General features: G+C 37.0%; 1 protein-coding gene across 1 annotated transcript; it reads right to left on the bottom strand.

The window, feature by feature from the left end:
* Nucleotides 1-10: 10 nt before the first annotated feature.
* hyal4 (hyaluronidase 4) lies at nt 11-22,297 on the bottom strand. Its single transcript, XM_017354271.2, has 4 exons — nt 22,196-22,297; nt 8,046-9,037; nt 7,065-7,154; nt 11-2,591 (listed from the first exon to the last, which is right to left on the bottom strand). The coding sequence occupies exons 2-4, from the start codon at nt 8,997-8,999 to the stop codon at nt 2,124-2,126; spliced, it is 1,512 nt and encodes a 503-aa protein (XP_017209760.1). The 5' UTR covers nt 9,000-9,037; nt 22,196-22,297; the 3' UTR covers nt 11-2,123.

Raw genomic sequence — 22,297 nt, forward strand, 5'->3', positions numbered from 1 at the left:
ACAATAAAAATCAAGACCAGATTACAATCTTTTATTTGCAGTGCATCAACATTCAGGCAACATTTGTCTTCGAGTATTTGGTTAATGGTATTGCTTTAATGAAAAAAAAAAAAAAAAAAAAGTAAAAATCAAGTATTTAATAACACATTGCATAAGACTCATATTGAGATGAAAAAAATAATATTTGAAGACTGTAAATTTTAGAACTGAGGTAAAAAGAAAAATAGACACTTTCCAATAATAAAGGCTGTGATAATAACGGCCAGTACAAACTGCTGTCTACATGCTACAAAATACAGTATTTTAGAAAAATGTTTATACCTGTACTCAAAACAGGTAAGAAAATAAGAGTCCAGTTATCTTTAAACCTGATACTGGACATTTAAAACAGTATGTAGATATCTATTTCAATTTTTAACTATTCGCAGACTCTGCTAATAAAAATTCTTCAAAGTACTGAAAAGTATTGAGGTATATACCTTTTTGTTTTCAGTATCATTCGTTCTGAATTAAAAAGTTACATAAAATAAACAGCACAGTTTAACATACAATCATTATGAGTCACCACAGCTTTCTGTAGTTTAGCAAATGCTAACGTACACGTGTAAACACATACAACCAATTAATTTTTGGTTTAGCATGAATTACAAGAAATTTGGGGATCAAAAAAAATGTACTAAAAAAGTAGATGTTTTGTACTTTCTTTTCTAATAAAACTTAACTAGCTTGAACCCTGGTTGTGTTCACTGAGATTTCTCATCAATAACTTGATGATTACATAGTTTTTCTATTGTGCAAATTTGATTAAAGCTTGCAATGATGAGTGATATAATAGATTGTTTCAAATAATGAAAATTTGTTGTGTTGACATTTGCAGTCAATATAGATTACATAAGAGAGCATATGAGAACACCTGAACATGACTTTATATTCGGCTTTTCTTAAAAAAATTTAAAAAATTGAGGCACATCTTGTTAAATTCAATAGGCTAAATTACTTTGCCCCACTTGCCCAAGTCAAATAATGGTGAATATTTGATTTAATTTTGGCTATAGTTATGTATGTTTTTGACAGATTCAGATATAAAGTATGACATGTGTATATCATATATCATATATTTTGAAAACCCAGCATTCCACAACTTTGAAGTGCTCACTGCTAGATATAATCTTGCTTAAATATGCCATGTTGTTGTCGTCAGTGTTTTGTAAAAACAGTCTACATAGATTGAATCTTTTCTATCAGAAAACAATGACAAATTAAAATAATCAATGAGCATTCAACATTTCATAGAATCTATTCAGACTGAAGTCTGTGCAAACAAAGCTTGCATCTAGCATACAGCACCATTGTAACTATTATAATTTAGCAAAATCACAAATATTAAAACCTGACTGAGTCAAAATGTGCCATCAAGTGACTCTTTGGCCACTTTTACTTAAAGGTGAAGTGTGTACATTTTAAAGATTCACTGTAAAAAAGCTTAACATGGGACCAGAAAATACTTCTATAAATATGTTAGATGCAGGCTGATTTTCCAACTGACTATTCTGCTTGAGAATTTCCATTCCAAAAAAGTACTTAAATATGGGACTTGTCACAGCACCACACAATATATACTATTCTGCTTGTCTGATTTGCTTCTATTATTCTCATTTGTAAGTATTTTTTTATATAAAAACATCTGGTAAATGTACATTTAAAGGTATATGTAAAAAAGTAGTAAATGTATTATGTTTATTAAAATTTTGTATTTCATCTTTATCTATTTTCCAATGATAATTTTGTGAATATTGTATAAAATACATTTAAATGTAATAGCAGCAGTTGTTCGAAGAATTCTTTGGCCAAAGATATCTGCTATGCCCTGCAAAAAAGGTATAAAAAAGTATCTGAAAAACAAATACAGTATAAACATTAACTCTGTAGCTCTTTTTTAAATCTCTGTTGGTTTATGAATCCAAACAACCCCACATTACAACAGTGATATGATGTGAGTCTTGGGTAGGGCTATTTGTTTGTTCAGCCAATGAGAGATAAGGGGAATGTTTTAAAAATGGTTATTGTTCTTATTGCAATTCCACCTGATGATACAAATGGTGCATAAATGACACACTTCACCTCTAAATAAAACCGAAGTTCAACAAGAGGAGTAGAGTGTACAGAATCAAGCCATTTTGTAAAGGCACAGCAGTATCCCTCATGTGTTCGTGGTCCTCCAGTTTCTTTTGATCCTCCCCATCCACATTCTCTTTTATCATGTTATCCTCCTCTGTCTCCTCTGGTTCTATGCTATCACAGCGGTCTCCCTCATAGCCCTGGTAACAGTGGCAGCGGAACCTGTCGGCTAGCAGTTGGAGCTCGTGTTGTGAGTGCCAGCCAGTTACAGTGAATGTGCCATTCCGGTTAGACAGGATCCGATAGCTGCTGCGGCTCAAGTGTAGGTAGTGCGGTGCCTGTGGGTCTCGACGGACACAGCGTCCATTGGACTGACACAGGAAGTCGCTACAGACTTCTGCTGCTCGGGTAACATTAGTGATGTACTGACCCAGTTTGTGGTTCATAAATGCCTTCACTTTGGAACAGTTGTGCTGAGGAATCACAAGAAAACACAAAACTTGTGATATTTAATGAAGTGTGAAATCAAAAGGTATAGCTTATTTAGCTAACAGCATTTTTAATTTAGTTTAGTTTAGTTTAATCCCCTAAAGAAAAAAAAAACATATATATGGACATATATATAGACCTTTTTCTTAGAACGAGAAATTAACCAGATGCGTATAAACAGTCATATTTGGACAGCATTGAATTGATAGTTTTAATCTATTTTATCAGAGTTACGTCTTTGAACTAATACTAGTTTCAATCAGCTCCACCTCCTGGACTGATCATTTTAAAAAATGTGCTATAATGGGATAGAAAACAACTGTTGTGAGGCATTTTCCTCTCGTTGTCAGACGGCATCTTCTGCTGTTTAAATGAAGCCTCGTCATCGCAGTCAACATTTTCTCTTTTTCAAACCTACAACCAGCTCAAACAAATGTAATTCACCTAGATGTTTGACACACACACGTAGCCAGTACTGTCCCACTGACACACTGATTTAATAAGTGTCACAAAGTGAAAATAAGGTGCCATTTTTGAAAAACACATATCATGGTAAATACTACACATTAAAAGAAACATAAACAGCTCCCGATTAGAATCAACATGCAAATCAGCCAGCGGAGTATCACTAACTGACTTTATTTGGTCATTTGTGTAAATTGCATAACTTGCATACCTGTTTAGTTTTATCCAGTAACTTGGTTTGCTCTATAATGCAGTGAAGTATTGCGCGCGGACAGGATGGGAACACACACACAAACACACATACACACTCTATTTCTGACGGCCGACATGTGAATTAGGAGAACGTTTTTCTCTTGCGCTTGAACCACATCTGACAGATTATAGCGGCTTTAACACATCTTTTAAAGTTGTGTGTCACAAAAACACTCCGTAATCCACTCAAACACTTGAAACCCATTTTCGGATCGCAAATTACCTGAAGACGCTGGTCGCTATGGCACCCTCCATGCAGCAGCCAAGAAAAAGGTCTAAATACATTCAGTTCATCACTCTCGTTAAAAGTTATTTTTTTCTGCTATCATAACACTTAAAATTACGGAAACCCAGAAGGGACGTGGTGGTAGGAAAAAAAACAGGTGAAAGAAAAAAACTGGGTGAGAGAAAAAAAAAAGAGTGATAGGAAAATACATTTTTGAGTTCACTCGCAAAAATGTTTTGCATTACATTGCAAAGATGTTTTGCGTTTCCTCGTAAAACTGTTGTTCCACAAACACTTCTTGTTCACTTCATACATGTCAACTGCGCCATTTTTTTCTGGGATTCTACCTTATTTTACCATTCTATCCCACTATCATCCTATCGTTAAGTATGTTGTAATATTTTTATTCTTGAAAACACGCTGAAATTAATATAAAAATCTCTGCATTCACTTTCTTTTCATCGTCACCCTTCCTATGCAACATGCCATTTAAAGAAGAGCTAAAGTGTAGGACACTTAACCAAAATATGGATGAAATATGGAAAAATACCTAAGTTATTGATAGCAGATAGCAGGTTGATAGCAGAAGAGAATGGTAAAATATGAGAAAATACCGGCAAAAAAAGGAGGGTTGACATGAAGTGAACAAGAAGTGTTTGTAGAACAACAGTTTTGTAATGTAATGCAATGCAAAACAACTCTTAAAAATAAACATTTTCCTCTCACAGTTTTTTTTCTCCTAACCAGCTTTTCCCTCACAATCACGTCCCTTCCGGGTCTTCGTATGTAAGGGTCCTGAATGAGAAAAAAATGTAGGGCGTGATTTTATTCTTAGAGCACAGATTGGATTGTTGAAAGATGGGCATTACTAACATAATAATAATAATAAGGAAGACTGAAAAATGGACGAATTCTGAGAAGAAATAAGACACCCACTAATATGCCTGCCTTAAAGGAAATCCCTTTGACCAGGAATGAAAAACAAGTCGAGATGGAGAGAAGCATATGGTATTTATTTTTATATACTATTTAAAACATTCTACCTGGTCAAAATAAATGGCAACTGGAGAAATTGTGAAAATTATGAAAAAACTATGTATTTTGATATTTTTTGTATATTATTTGTTTATACTACTATGCTACTAATTAATTAAAATCATCTTAATAAAAAAAAGAACAAAATTAATCTAATTATGGTAAAAGTCTGTAATTTTTTAAACATAAATAGGGTGAGTAAAACATAAATATAGGAGCAAATATGTATCTAAATCAAATTACATTTATACAGATCAACTATTCAAAGTACACACACAGCATCCCTCAAATACTAAAAATTAAAAATAGGTCTTTAAGCTGGATTGAATAGCATCCAGAAAGAGAGAAAAACGCTGATGTTCAAAGGTAGACTGTTTCACAGTATTAGGGCAGAGAGAATGCTTGATCAATTTTTGGTTTACAATCACGAAGGACAGATAAAAAAAAAATCTGAATGCAAGATCTTAATGACTTATAGGCTGCGTATGGCCTAATCACACTACATAATCCAAGGAAGAATTATGCAGTGCCTAGTTTGCGGAAAAAAAAAAAGATCTTAACGCTGACTCAAAATTTTTATAGGAAGCTAGTGCAATGTGGCAAGGAGAGGGGAGATATGGTACCTTTTCTTAGTTGCTGTTAACAATAGTTCCTACCAGGCACGTGCACACATAGGGCTCAACTTGTGCAGTGCACATGCCCTTTTTAGTCTTGGATAGAAAGTGCGCTTCCAAAATGATCAAAAGTGCCCCCACGACGCGGCACAGTAGGCGCGCGACAACACCGCTCTTGAGTACGCGTGCGACAACACAGCTTACTCGCGGATAACACCGCTCTTCAGTACGCGCGCATCCACTCTGCAGATCTGCACCAATCCCAATCCCAACCGCCCCCCCGCCCCCCACCCCCCACCCCGCTCTTCCAAAAATTTATCCTGCACATGCCCTTTGGACGGTCTCTGCACGGGCCTGGTTCCTACTTTTTGCACCATCTGTAACTGACACTTGAGGTAGCTTGGGGTAGGAAATGATACAAATAGTTACAGTAATACAGTTGAGAGGAAATTAAAGCATGGATTCCAATGTCCAGATCTTTACTATAAGAAAATTCTTTACTTTTGTCTCTAATATAAGATGAATCTACTACTTTTACATGCTTTCAAAAACAAGATATTATTATTTTTTTTATTGTGAAGGCTAATAAACCACACTTTCAATAGATTCATTAGCATTTAGTAGGTTTCTTTTTCATTCAGTTATTGAAAAAGAAACTTGACTTTCAAGAACTTGACTTTCCAGAGATCTTCTCCTCTCATGACTGATATAATTATGATCATATACGAACACACCCATACAATTATTGCTGATATATTTTTAACATATATGTACATATGTGGCATCACAGTGGTGCAGTGGGTAGTGCGATCACCTCACAGCAAGAAGGTTGCTGGTTCGAGCCCTGACTGAGTCAGTTGACATTTCTGTGTGGAGTTTGCATGTTCTTCTCGTGTTCGCCCGTACTCCAGTTTCCCCCACAATCCAAAGACATGCAATATAGATGAATTGAATAAGCTAAATTGGCTATAGTGCGCATGTGTGTTTGCAAGTATGGATGTTTCCCTGTGTTGGGTTGCGGCTGGAAAAGCATCCACTGTGTAAAACATATGCTGGATAAGTTGGCAGTTCATTCTGCTGTGGCGACCCCTGAATAATAAAGGGACTAAGTAGGAAAGAGAATGATTAAATGAATGTACATATGTAGGGGCGACACAGTGGCTCAGTGGTTAGCACTATTGTCCCACAGCAAGAAGGTCACTGGTTCGAGTCCTGGCTGAATCAGTAGACATTTCTGTGTGGAGTTTGCATGTTCTCCCTGTGCATTCTGCTGTTCCACAGTCTAAAAACATGCAGTACAGGTGTATTAAATTAAATTGGCTGTATTGTGTCTGTGTATGGGTGTTTCCCAGTACTGGGTTGCAGCTGAAAGGGCATTTACTGTGTACAACATGCTGGATAAGTTGGCCGTTCATGTGATGTAAATGATCATTTTGCAATTTGAAAAAATACATATATGCTGCATGTATGTATGTGTGTGTGTTTGAAATCTGACTATGAGTTTTTAAATGGCATATACATGATTTGCATATATTGTCATATTTAATATATCTATGTTTAATGGAAGATATAGTTGGAGGTCATAACCGTTGAAGTTATTTGTGTTTTGTGTGTAATTATTGAGCCTAGAAAAAGACAAGAACAGATCCCTGTGGAACACCATAGTAAAAAAGGCAAGGGGGTTGAAGAAAATAAAACATTTCCAAAAAGTATATGATAATAATAAATTAATACATTTTCTCCTTATGCACACAATAATGTAGGCTATTTGAAACAGCAGTCTTGGCTAGTCAAATACATTCTGCATGCCAGTTCTAATGTCAACCTATTTAAAGATATTTAGGAAACAGGGTTAAAATTCTCACCCTTGAGGATGTGAGGTTAAGATCCCCCCAAATGACAAATCCTGCAGCTCCCAAAGCAGCGCTTTCTCCTATTGTATGAATCAAGTCCTTCTGTAAAATCAAAATTTTGTATATAATGTCATTAAAATGTGTTTTTACAGACCGTTTATTTGAATGGAAATGGATTTATTTTATTATTTACAAGTCATTGTGATAGTGACACACTTTTTAGCAACAACTCTTTAATGTTGTCTATGTACTCTATTAGACCACAAGAGGGAGCTATTGATTTTAGACTCAGATCAGTTTATGCATACAGAGTGTGGTGTAGAATGGGCTACATGCACAGCTAGTGTTTTTCAGCTTATAATGAGCTTCCAGTGAAAGGTTTATGTGAATAATTTCAATTTCATAAGGTTCATTTTACAGCATTGATGTTGTAATATAATTCAAATATAATCAGTTAAATAGACTTAAGCATCCATTTGGTTGTTAAAGTGTAAAAAGAGACAAAAGCCATCATTAGCAGCAGGCTTGCGTAAAAACTCCACTGAAAATACAGGGGTAAATTAATTTCCATATTTGAAGACATGGCATGGAAAAATAAAATTTAATGCAGTGCTTCTTGTTTGGTATGATACACACTTTATATCATATCTCAGCCAGGCAGTGAAGATCATTGTTTTTGAAAGAAATCACATTTTAAAACACATCGATTTTGTATGGGATGACAATTCACCGTAATCCCTGGGGCTGACTGACTGAAATTAAAAGTCAGTGTGCAAATACCCCCTCAATGTTACTGTAGCTGTTTGTGCAATTATGCTATGTATATATATATATAACAACCAGAAAGTTGAGAATAACATAAAATCATATTAACTTGAGGATGTACAGTATATTAGTATATGTTTTTGCATATATTTTAAGTAAGTGTATATATATATATATATATATATATATATATATATATATTTAAATATATTGAACGGATTTACTTACTTGTGTCAGGAAGGCCATTGCTTCATCTCTATACCCCAGCCGCGTGTACACATACGTAGGCAGCTCATAGGGAAGTGAGGTAAGTGAGGCCAGTCGCAATGACTCTAGTACCCTGTTCTGCGAGAAGTGCAGGTTGCGAATGCTGTCTGTGTGGCCCTTACGTATAGCGAGCGCCGGGAAAAGGGCAGTGCTGCTGTTCCACAACCAAAACAGCTGGTCATTACGTTCGCTCTCCCGTTGAGGGCATGTGCCACTGTAGTTGAGTTCATGTATGTTATAATTGTGACAGTCAGGGTAGAGATAAAAACCCCAAAGTCCATGTGGGCGAGTTTGTGTACCGAGCTGCAGCGTGCTCTGCATGTACTCCATGGCACTTTTCTCAAAGCGCAAGCGTGCCAGCTCCTCCACCTGTTCCTCTGTCACATTAAGGTAGGCCTGTGCAATCAGTTCACGTGAATTTTTCCGGTAAATGTCTTTTTTGTGCCAGTTACGATCCCACTGTGGCCGCCAAAACTCCCAGTCGATCACAGCCAGGCCACGGAAATCTTCCGAAGGAATGAAGTGCGCTATGTCTTTTCGGGCTTTGCGAAGATGTGCTTCAAGACTGGTGTTCTGAGGTAGGCCTCCGTTGATTGGAACCCCTTGCTCATTGTAGAAAGGGTAGTAGCCCAGACGATTAGCATAAAAGATGGTGACATTCTGGCCCGTGTGGACGGCTCGTGGACTGCCGCTGATGTGGAAAATATCAAGGCTGACGTTAATATTGTACTTCAATGTACACATATCCAGTGGAGCATTCCAGGCAGCCAGGAAAGGCTTGCGGCCCACCAGAGGCAACTTTGCAGGTTTCTGGCAAAGGACAGAATGGACCAGGATCAACAGCCAGGAACAGATGATGGCACAGGCTACAGGCACAGTGTGGTGTTGCAAGGCCCCGCAGGGCACACCAGGCATTCTGCTGTGTGACTCAGCACAGGCAACTGTCAATCATCCTGTAAAAAGACAAAAAACAACAACAACACAATAAACAACTGTTTGTGGTAGGTACAGTGGCTATCCAATAGCGTGCATATTTAAAATCAGCTGATGAATTTTTGCCTGAGGCATCATGACGCACTGTTTTCACTACTACAAGCCATTCAGTTAAGCAATTGTCAATATGAAATCTCATATGCAACCATCCCATTTCTGCATCATTCCTGTGACATATTTCAGAAACAAAATAAGTATGAACTTGACTTTTTTAAATTCGAAATTAATTAGATTAGGCCAAGTAAAGCTGCGGTCACATTAAAGTTTGAGCATGCAATATTTTTTCATGCTGCCCTGCAAAAAGGGGCGGGATTAAACAAGCTTATTAGACATTTAGAAAAGCGAGCGATTGCTCCATGTTTTAAATTTCTGTCAAGAGATGTCATGTTTTGATCCTCGATTCATCCTTGAACTTTGCACCGCAGCAACCTGCGAAACTTGACGCATGACCTTGCGTTTCTGGTCTGATGCATTCGCGTGCGTATGAATGAAAGTCTATAGGGAGATAAGCCCAGTGTGACTGCAGCTTTAACGTTGAAGACTAATTGACTGATTTATTGATTGATAGATTTTTCTTATTATACTTATCAAACTCACATTTAGGTTTACATTTCCAAATCCAGTCAATTCCCCATTGAAAAAGAAATCCCTTCCCAGCTGCAACCCAGCACTGGGAAACACCCATAATCTCTTGCATTCACACCCACACATACACTGTGCCCACTTTAGTTGATTCAATTCACCTATGGCGCATGTCGTTGGGCTGTGGGGAAAACCAGAGCACCCACACAAACCCACACAAACACAGGAAATTCTTACTGAACCAACTGGGACTCGAACCAGCAAACTTCATGCTGTGAGGCCATAGCACTACCCACTGCGCCAAGTGTTCCCTTTAATTTCACCCAACTATATTTCACCCTACTTTAAGTTGAAACAACCCTGCATTTATTTTAAGCCTGACATCGTAAATAAATATGACCACAACCAGTAGGTGGCAGTAAGTCCCTCTCTTAATGAGTAACTTATTGACTCATGCATTCATACAATTATATGTATTCTAAAACTGTAGATTAATTAATTCTCAAATCTTTGTTTACTATTCCCTACAATTCCACTTGATGACATATGCTAACATAATTCACATAAGACATATGCAAACAATGTCTAATGTAGAAAAACTCATTCAGGACCTCATGACCTCACGAATAAATTGTTGTAATGCATTACTTGGTGGTTGCAACTTCAGCTGGATTAAAATATTTCAGTAGTATCTGGAAGCAGCCTTTATGATGCAAGCCGAGATTGCATCTCTCAGTGATTGATTGATTTTTCTTATTATACTTATCAAACTCACATTTAGGTTTACATTTCCTAATCCAGTCAATTCCCCGTTGAAAAAGAAATTAATTAACTCAGCGATTGATTCATTCATTAATTAAAGTTAAAAAATAAATAAAATAAATAAAATAATTAATTATTCATATTCAAACAATGCCAAAAAATGATATAATAATAAATTAATACATATAATAAAGATGGTTTTTATTATTATTTTTTCATTCATGAGTTTACTTATTATTCTGTAGTTTATTTGGATAATAATAACTCTGCAATGTTTTCCTGAATAGGTTTTGGTGCTGGCATGCTCTAAAACAGGTGTATTTAAATTCAGAGGCCAAGAGGGCTACATTTAAACCATGCAAAATGCGAAAGGCCACAAATTACAATTTGCATAATAAGACTTTATTTAAGAAAATTTCAGCGGTTTTACTGATTTTAAAATGCTGTTCATTGCTAAGGCTGGCCTGGCATGTCTTTAAAAAATCATACTGAAAATGATAATAAAAGAGTGGATTAACACCTTGACAAAATGCATTTATTCTCAGATATGTTGAGCACCATTAAATATAGACCAGTGTTATATTTCAATATTTCATAATTCCTTAGGCCTATATCATTCATTCATTTTCTTTCCGGCTTAGTCCCTTTATTAATCGGGGGTCGCCACTGCAGAATGAACCGCTAACTTGTCTAGCATATGTTTTACGCAGCGCATGCCCTTCCAGCTGCAACTCATCTCTGGAAAACACCAATACACACTCATTTTCTACAGACAATTTAGCTTAACCAATTCACCTGTACCACATGTCTTTGGACTGTGGGGGAAACTGGAGCACCCAGAGGAAACCCACTCAAACGCAGGAAGAACATGCAAACTCCACACAGAAACGCCAACTGACCTAGCCGAGGCTCAAACCAGCTATCTTCTTGCTGTGAGGCGACAGCACTACTTACTGCGTTGCCTCTTTAGCCCTACAAGATTAAACTTTTTTTTTCTTTATTTTGTACATTTAATCAGGGTATATAAAAAGGTATCATTGTTGTTGTTATTACTACTGCTACTACAAGTAGTTGTTGTACTAGTAGCAGTGATGGTATAGTAGTAGCATTAACTAGTTGGTCATTCTTACTGCTCAACATGACACAGCAATTTACCTATGCACAGACAAATCCTCTCATCACGACAACAACAACAAAAACATAATTAGTACACAATGTTAGTAAAAGATTCACTGTGGAAATCAGTCAGCTTTCATTACTGTAGAGGCAGTGCACAATCTGTAAACTCATGATGTGATGACAGTGTTCTTCATTGTTATTGGAACACTTTTTTTTCCTTTACAATTTTAATATGTTTATTTGTCATGCTGCTAAAAGGACCATCTGCCATTTACACAATGCAAAGTGTAGTCTTTCACACTCTGGGTGAGATGCTGCATCTTGCTATATCTTTTAAATGCTGTAAATTGTTTTCAAAGTATAGCCTGAGCACACTGTCACTGCTAAGCAAACATCAGCTGCATTTTTTATTTCTTGCTGGGGACAGACCCCAGCAAGAAATAAAAAATGCAGCTGATGTTTGCTTAGCAATGACAAATTACCACAAGAGCACAAAAAGGTGACAAAATTAATCCAGATTGGGCTGTCTGTAAATTACCTCGTCCTGCTCTAAAATGTGCTGGGTTTTCTCAACTCCCAAATAGTTAAACAATTGACAAATCCAACAGTTTGATAATTGTTTAAATAAATATACATTCATTAATTTATTCAATTTTGTTTTGGTTTAGTCCCTTTATTAATCAGGGTCAACCGCAGCAGAATGAACCACCAACTTATCCAGCATATGTTTTAAGCAGCAGATCCCCTTCCAGCTGCAACCCAGCACTGGGAAACACCCATAATCTCTTGCATTCACACCCACACATACACTGTGGCCACTGTGCACTGATTCAATTCACCTATGGCGCATGTCATTGGGCTGTGGGGAAAAACAGAGCACCCACACAAACAAACAAACAAACCCACACAAACACAGGAAATTCTTACTGACCCAGCCGGGACTCAAACCAGCAACCTTCTTGCTGTGAGGCCATAGCACTACCCACCACCACGTGTTCCCTTTAATTTCACCCAACTATATTTCACCCTATACTTTTCAGTAGTATCTGGAAGCAGCCTTTATGATGCAAGCCGAGATTGCATCTCTCAGCAATGCAATGTCACACAATGCACTCAATGACATCACTGTGAGGGGTATGGTTAGGGTTGGGTTTAGGTGAGTCCATTAAAGTGCATTGCATGCAGCTCAGATTATGTCTGCTCCAGGTCTGTATCCAGACCCCTTTCCAAATTGCTGCAGCCAGAGCACTGACTACCCACATAGTAAAATTTCTCTAGCCCAGATTTGGCCCACACATTCAGCTTTTGTTGGCACACATGCCGTAGTGAATTACGGTACATGATTGGACCAAGTTTGGCTTCCATACAAGGGCCAAACAAGGACCATATCTGGGCCAAGTTTCAGCAAAGTTAATAAACCATAAATGGATCTGAATTGGGCCAGATATGTTAGTGTGTCACCCTTGCAATGAATTTGTTAAACCCATGAAGCATTTTACCCAATGACTGTAAAAAATATGGACGACGCGACAGCCCTTTTTCCCATTGAACGCCTTGAGGGCAAAACGCCTGCTTGACGGGCACAAACTGTCGCAAAAGACTGCTGAAATTGGAGCCAGACATGCGCAGAAGGATTGTCTGATGGAGCCAGAGGAGGAGCCGCGAAAATGAGCAGAGTCGAGCTTCCAATCAAACGCTTTATGTAAAATCAACTACGCCCCCCGAACTTCTCAGCATGCGTTTGCTGTCATATCAACACAAATGGATGTAATAACGTTAACAAATATGAGGGTTTTATATATTCAATCGCGCCAGCTCCAGGCCGCAGCGCATAACTTACTCGCGGCGTCGCGGGCTGATTCCGGCTCGCATGCGGCAGCGCCTGCTCGCTCGGCCGCCGCATCTGGCTCGATTGACTCGGACTGGAATCGGGCAGTGAGTCCAGGCATCCGGAGTAGGTCCAGCAGAGGTAACATTAGTCAGTCTGAGCTCTAAGAGATAAGTCTCCGGCAGGCGAGAATCTAGCCGGAACTGTGTTTTGCTATCTGGGTGGCGAGGCGTGTATCAGCAAACTAATAAAGCCCGAAAAAAGCCCTGAACTTAGCGAATAAACTGTGTTCCACCAGGATCATGTATGTCAGAAACTATAGTTTACTGCTGAACTCATATTGTCATGGTAAAATAACACAGAAATCGAATAATAACATTTCAGTCTACTTCAGTCTCCTGCCGAAGCTCAGACGCCGCGCTTTGAGAAACTGTCAATCACAGCTGTCAATCACGATGACACGCCCAGCATTAAATTACTGCTAAAAACAAACTGTTTACAAAAATGAAGATCTGCACCTATTTCAGCACAATAACCAGTGCCTTAATCGACCAGAACTATCTTTCGGGACATTTTATTGCAAGTGTAATATTTTTTTTTATTTGGGCTCAAGTCTCCTTCATTAACACGGAGGAGGCGGGCTTTATGACTTGTACTGCAGCCAGCCCCCAGGGGGCGATCTAACGGCCGAAACCTTCACTCAAACGTAGGCTTGCGGCACACTTGATTTTACCACTGTCAAACCCAAGCCATGTTTGGCCCACATGCTATATGCCAGTACCTGACAAACACCTGCTGTACTAGTTGTTTGCCAAATCTGGGCAAGAATTCTTTGAGAGCTAAGAAATATGATCATATTAGTCTGGTTCTGTCAGCTTTGCATTGCCTTACTATTAAGCATTGCATGCATTTTAAAATCCTGTTGTTTACTTACAAAGTTCTTGGCTTAGCTCTGCAGTATTAGAGTAAGCTCCTGTTGTATTACAGCCCCTCACACTCATTACATTAACTTAATTATGGCTGATTACACCTAGAACATCTAAATAGACTGTTGGCAGTAGTAAATCCTTTTCATACCTGACAGTTTAACTCAGGAAAAGCCTTTATAGCACGGTTCGGAAAACAGAAACACATGATCAGTTTAAATCTAGATTAAAGACACACCTCTTTGCAATAGCATACAAATAAAACCCAAATGCAAACCTTTAAAATTAAAATTTCCTCAGGGATTGTTAGGCTGCATTATTTAGTGCACCCAGAACAGGAACACTATCCAAAAAGACAAGAAAGGCCTTGACACTCATGTTTGTCTGTTTGTTTCACCTGATCCTAAGATTCATGTAATTCTGGATCTAGTCTCTATTCAAAGCATATGGTTGTTGTGAACAGTGGACAAACTTATTATACCCCATAAAGGACAAAGATGTGTTAGGAATGCAAGACTGATTCCTGCAAAGACCTCAGTCTCAAAATTGATCCCTTTTGGCTTCTCTTAACACCTGCCCAGGACCTACTTGGTGAGCATTTGTTGTTGTTAAGATGCAACCTTCTCAAAGCCACTAGTGTATTTTGGACTGCAGCCTTGCCTGGAGAACTGGTCCCCCAACTGAGCCTGGATTCTCCCAAGATTTGGTCTCTATTTTTTTTTGTCAGTTAATGGAGTTTTTTTAATAAGACTACAATAGAATATATATTAGAGAATATATATGGTTGAATATGAACAGAGACTTATAGATAAATTATAAGAATCAATACCAAGTCACTGTCTCAAATAAAGATTAAAAAACAAAACATTGCAGTGCTTTTATGTTTTACTTTAGCTTTGTTTGAAAAACTGTGTGACTGAAAAAATGTCATGGTTGTTTTTTATTGTAATTGGCCTAAAAATATGGCCAAAACTTCAAAAACAAATGGAATTTAATGATAGTAGACAACAAATGTGAACAAATTTTTGTGTTTTTTTACCAGAGTGACTGTAAGGAACTGCTGTAATGTGTTCATTTAATAAGATAGATGTGATGACCCTTGTCCTAAGTCTTGAGCCAAGGTAAATGTGCAAAGAAGGGAGAGGTCAAGTGTAAACATAACATTTTGTACTTCAGCTTGGTTTGACTATGAGTCAAAAGTTAGTTTGGGGATTGCAGTCATCAGTCAGACCAGAGTTAACCACAAGGGTAATGGCCAAATCCAGCCACATACTCTCACCAGTGTGGCGCCCACATAGCCATAATCATAGCTGCTTCTGCCAAATGCCAGAGCATCAACAGACAAGACAAAGGTAAAGGGTATGAATTTCATGGCAATAACCACGTTTCTGCAAATTCTAGCTTTTTTTTACAGTTTTCTTATTTTTTGTCTGTGCAATGCAATGAATATTAACAACATAAGCTCATTCTGAAAACTTAGCCCTATATAAATTTCTGTTTATGCAGCCAGAAATATGTACTGTATGGCTGCATTTTGTCTAAGGAGCTACGCTACGGGACTGTATGACACCATTTCTTAACATCTTACTGCTACAAAGGACAACTTTCTCGCTGTTGCCAGTTTGTCCGGTTAAGACACCATGTATGACTTGAGACACAGAGAGGAGGTGACCACAACAACGGGGTTCGAGTCTGGTGAAGAACGGTTCCAGAAAGTGGGTAGGACAAAAACAGAAGCCAAAAAATAAATAAATAAATAAACAAGTAAATAACATTTAAATTAATGGTGAAAATGTGAAAAAATCTGAAAACGTGGTGAAAACCAGGCGAGGGCTTTTCTTTTTAGTTGGTTGGGTTTAGGGAAGTGGGTGAGCGGGTCAATTAGTGCTTTTGAAAGCACTATAGGTTGGATTTAGGGTAGGAGGAATTTTGGTCAGTCAATCAGTCAGTCCGTCAATCAGTCAGTCAATCAGTCAGTCAGTCAGTCAGTCAGTCAGTCAGTCAGTCAGTCAGTCAGTCAACAGTGGCCTCTGGTGAATTTTCATGAGAACAGCAGGCACAAATGGCATTCGTGAGAGAAATTTAAAGGGCCCTATCATACAACTGGCAAAATAAGGCACAAGACGTGTTTGCTGTGATGTGTTTCTATTTTCAGACCAGCACAACCATGACAACTTGCTTTGTACAATGTTATTATTATTATTAGCAGTATAAGTAGTAGTAGTAGTAGTTTTAGTATTTGTATTTTTATTATATGCATATTTATATTTGTTTTATAAAAAAAAAATAAAAAAAACTTAGATTTGTCCACCTGTCAGGTTTTGAACCACGTGGAGTAAAGGACATGTGTTTGGATATGACCACAATGGAGGAGGCACGTTTTTTATCCTTGCATTGCAGATGATCTGTTTAACCGTTTTCTCACTAGTGAAGCATTTTGTTTTTCTCTTACAAAGTCCGCCATGTAAATAGCAAATGCGACATGGCATGACCCAACTGACTCTTAAAGGAAATGGGAGATGAGCCTCTGATTGGTTTATTCTCAAAACACACTCATAACTCATTAAGAGAATAAACACAACCCTTTTAGACCAAGCGCCGTGACGCAAAGCATATTTTTCCATCCTTAAAATAGCAAAAGTGGATTTGGACACACTCTTAATGCTTTTGTGCCATGCCCTTTAAGCTTTGCACCAATATCGTTAAAATAGAGCCCACGATCTCAAAGGCATACAAAACATAGCTCCTGGGATGTATTTGGTGCTCTCCAGAACTGTATATATTGGTACATTTTCAGAAAGAGCCTGGGTTGACTATTAACCAGTCTGGCATAATAAGGACATTTGTCACTTTAGCTATGAACATGTTTCTGTGCCCAGATACATTTGTGTTATATTCAGAACTATTTGATCTATATAGACATAATAAATGGCACATGGTTGGCTAAATTAGTGTATGTAATGACATTCATACATTTGTAAAGGTAGCTCGAGTTTGCAGGTATATGCAACGAACAGTTCTCCAAAGTTTTAATCTGGCTTTGATTATTACATTGCGGATGGTGTAAATTATGGCCTATTATAAGGCTTCAAATTTAAAACCTCTAACAGGATGTTTTTGAGAGTAATCAGAGACTCCTGATTATCTGGTAACAGAGTAAAGCATGGAACCAATCACTAGTAACCATAGCAGTAACACATGTATTGTGAGGTTATTAATGCCAGTCATGTGTTAAATCAGAGGTTGAAAAATGAGGTATGGCGTGGAATGTTGCGGATGAAGGCAAATTCTGGAGCCCCATGGTGGTTGCGTTATTGAGTGGAAAGAGAGAGCTGTAGCTCCTTTTCCCCTAAGACTGGCGCCGGGCCTGTGCCATGAGGGGGAAGAATTAAACCACTTCCTGCATAATAAGACCTTTGCTTTGCAGTGAGCTTCACATATGATCTTCATGGCTTTTGTGCATGGAATACCTTCACACGCAGATCAATTATAAAATGCTTTACTTAGCTGTAATCCAGAACGGGCCCATGACAAAGGTTTTTAAAAAATGGAAAAGAAGGAAGAATCCCACGTTTTATTATGTCTAAATATGCAAGGGAATTCAATTGGGGGGAATGAATAAAACTTTCCATGAAGCTTTAGGGTTAGCCATCAATGAAAACAGTGGGGCATGGAGAATTGAAGAGATTGTGCCTGTATTTCAGATAGATTTATTTATCTTTGAGCTTCCTCAAACCCTCAGCCCTTTCTGGCAATAATTAAGATACATGTGGCTTAGTGAGAGTGGTTTTATAGAAACCTTTTAGGCGACGGCTTCAGAGAAACCACAAGAGGCATGGAGTCAACCTGATGCTAGAATTTCGAAGCAGCTTCATTCAATCGCATCCAAATGTAAATTTGATCCAAATTGAAAACATAAATATGACCAAGTCAGATTTACAACAGGAGACAGAAAAGTTTCTTGAACTGGCGTACAGGAACCTCAGGGCTCTTCAGAAGATAGCTGTGTTTATTAGCTGTGTCTCCAAGGATGACGTGAGGTAAGGGTTCTTGTTTAATCATTTGCTATAGCCTCAAATGAATTCTGTGACATCCATAACTTTCAGTGCAATTGTGGGTATTTTCCACTTGATTTTTTTTTTTAATCAAAGTCACTGGAATCAAAGGCTTTGAAATCAGACTTATTGATTTTAAACATCAGAAAATTGATTCTGAACTTGATCGCTAAAAAAAACATCCGATGCTTGAATGATAAACAGGACTTTAAAAGGATAGTTCACCCAAAACTGATAATTCTGTCATCGTTTACTCACCCTACACTTATTCCAAACTTATTAAGAGTTTCTTACATTGAACATAAATTAAAATACTTTGAATAAAGCTGGAAATTGGTAACATTGGTTTCCATAGCACTAGATTTTTCTATTATGGAAGTAAATGGTTACAGATTTCTAACATTCTAAAAATTTAAAATCTAAAAACTAAAAATCTTCTTTTTTGTTACTCAGTAAAAAAAAATACTTTATGCATGTTTATTTTGCGTGAACTATACCTTTAAAAAGAGAGTTTCAATCACAATGGAAAACATACATTGTTTTATGTCAAGTTAATCTGAAGGAGATGTTTTGGCTTTCTTTAGGAAGAAAGAATAACATGTGATCTCTTCAAGATCAAAGATTCCTATTTTGGGAACTACTGACACAATACAGCTACTTTTAAAGCTACCTCTGAGTAATGCTAACAGTGAAATAGCATAATGACACTATATTTTTTACCATATACCACAAGTGATCACGGGTTCCTGGGAAACACTGATGTTAGTGGCTGTCAGTTTCTCCAGTATGACTGGCTGCCATCCAAGAGAAGCTCTTTATACGGAAGTACATAATCTCATCTGAAACCCCTTCCCTCTGATTAACTCACTTCAAAATATTTACAGAGTCACTTTTCAGAGACCTTAGTGGTGCCTCTGCACATTTCCTGACAGTAAACTTTAAATGAAACCCTTTGAGGGACACGCATATATAGAATGTACTAATTAGGTTTTCCTTCATTTGATTTCCTTTGCGGAAAGGGCTTGCCCTGCCACTTTCACATTTAAAAAGTCACAACATCCTCAAACATTCCCTTTCCACAATTAGTTGTAATAATTAAGATGTAGAATGTATCAATAATAAATTCCAGTCAATAACTATTTACAGAAATCCAGTGTTTAGACAGATTACCATTAACCCCCTCAGACCCTTTATCCATTACAAAAGACAACACGTCAGCTCGTTTTTTTTTTTTTTTTTTTCATGGTTTCATTTAAAGCCTGCAGTCCATAAGAGTGAACAATTGTAAAGGGGTCTGGCTGCAGACTTGGTTCAGATGCAATCTGAGTAGCATCCAATGCTTTTTAATGGGCTCACTTATCGCCACCCCTAACCTTACCCTTCACAGTGATTTCACTTGATCCATTGAGTGCATTGTGTCTGACATTGCATCTCTGAGTGATGCAATTTCAGCTTGCATCATAAAGGCTGCTTCCAGATACTATTGAATGATTGTCATTCAATCAAATGGTGGAAAGGCTTGGCATGTTGTAATTTGAAACAAATCCACTACACTAAAAAAGCAGCAGGGCATCACTTTAATCCAGACACAGATGTAAGCCACATTTACAATGTTTTTTTAATCCAATTTTTTGGTAAGTTTGCCAGTATGTCATAGATTGTAAGTAAAACGGAGGGATTGCACTTACTAATTAAAGTTTAAAATCTTTTGTAACATTGCAAGCTTTAGATCAAGAATGAACCAAACATCTCTGTCCATTAGGATGTACAAAGAGTTCAAGATCTGTTACTGAAATTAAATCTCCAGTGAGGCTAATTTTACTTTTTTATATAATAAAATTATACTGATGTACTAATTCGATGCTGAAACAGTTTTTATATGCAGAATATATATATATATATATATATATATATATATATATATATATATATATATATATATATATATATATATATATATATATATATATATATATATATATATATCTTGAAGTCCTTGAGCATATAGCAGATGGAAATATCTCAGATGTGGACATTATGTGGAGTGATGAGGAAGATATAAAAGGTGTAATCTATACAACAAAAACCTCATAATTAAAGTAAACATGTAACAATCTTAGTGTTTGTTATTTAAAAAAATAAATTTAAAGATTATACCAGAAATCATGTATGGTTTTCTTTGTATATTATGTAGGTATAATGTTTGGGAAGTACAACTGTTCTGACTTGATGTCCATTGAAATGGATGAAAATATATACCTAAAGAGGGTTGAATTTTTATTATCATAATTTGGTCTCATTTATGAGAGCCTCAACAACTGTGAAAACATACTTTTACATAGTTCACAAACATGGAACATAATTCGGGTCTGAAGGGGTGAGAAAAAACGGATGATATACGGATTATATATCTGTATATATATATATATATATATATATATATATATATATATATATATATATATATATATATATATATATATATATATATATATATACATTTCTTCAGATATCTACAGGTAAGAAGCCTAGTAAAAAGGTATTTTAGTACACTTTCAGCTCCTCCCATAAGCAGCTGGATTGAGATCTTTGACCTAAGTGCATCTTAGGGTTGTCTGATATCAAAAGTGTACAGTCTGATTTAAAGAGCAGCCGTACTGTCTTTAGATTTTTCAAAGAAACAGTGGGAAGATGACTTAGGAAGTATAGTTCCAGAGACAGTCTGGCAATAAACAAATTAAGCAAATTCACTCAAGATCTATTTGCATCAAACACGGTTATTAAATTTAAGATAATTCTTTTCTAAAAGCAAATTGTCAAGAACACTCCCAGAAATTGATCCAACATGTTCTAGGTGCCATAGAGATGAGGCCACCTTGGGAAATATGTTCTGGACGTGTCCATCCTTAAGACTATTTTGGTCTGCGGTGTTTGAGACTTTTTCTTATAGATGTGAAAAGGAGATATATCCAGATCCAGTAATTGCAATATTTGTCGTGACACCTGAAAACCTTGCACTACCAGCAGGTCAATTAAATGCACTAGCTTTCTCTTCTTTGTTGAATCGAAGGCGTATACTTCTGCAGTGGAAGTCAACTAAACCACCAACACATACTAAATGGGTAGAAAATGTCATGGCATATCTAAAGCTAGAAAAACTCAAATATTGCACCCAAGGCTCAAATAACAGATTCTTCAAAGTTTGTAGACCATTCCTGTCATATTTTGAGAACAGATTTGTTATAAATACTTGAATTGTATTTGATTTTTTTTATTAATATTATTTCACCTTGTATTTTTTTCCTATTTTTTTCATGTACTTTGTTCTTTTATATGTTTAAGTTGCTCTGTTAAAAAAGTTTTTCTGAAAAATTCAATAAAAAGACTTGTCTACTACTAACAAATTATTGTTATACATATGAAAAAAGAGCCTGCACAAATAAATGTTCAATATAATGGCTCTCAATAAACATTATCCATGTACAGCCCCATTCAAAGTTCATTGAAACTTAATATCACCATTAGAGCTTTTAGCTGCTACAAAGTATCACGAAGCATGCCACAGCATGAAGCATGCCATTCAAAAACACTCACTTAAGTTTGAATGGAAAGTTTGTGCAGAAAACCCAGTGAATTATAGAGCGTAGATGAATGAGTACAGCACAGATAATTTTAGAAATGCTATAAGAAGATGGAATGTGCCTACTTTTGTCATACACTTTGTTTTGAGAGTTTGCTGATGTCAACAGGGTGATGCAGTGCATGTGTGTGTAATATATTGAACAGGGTGATGTGGTGAGCGTGTGTGTGTAATATATTGAGACAGAGTAATTAAAGTTAACTCACCTGTAGATCCCACGCCGGTGCCTCAGTAACGTGCGGCTGACAATACACTACACACACCTCCCTGCATTTACAGTACGCTAGCATAGTTTTTCTCTGTCTGCT

This window comes from Danio rerio, chromosome 25 (assembly GCF_049306965.1).
Source record: "Danio rerio strain Tuebingen ecotype United States chromosome 25, GRCz12tu, whole genome shotgun sequence".
NCBI lineage: Eukaryota > Metazoa > Chordata > Actinopteri > Cypriniformes > Danionidae > Danio > Danio rerio.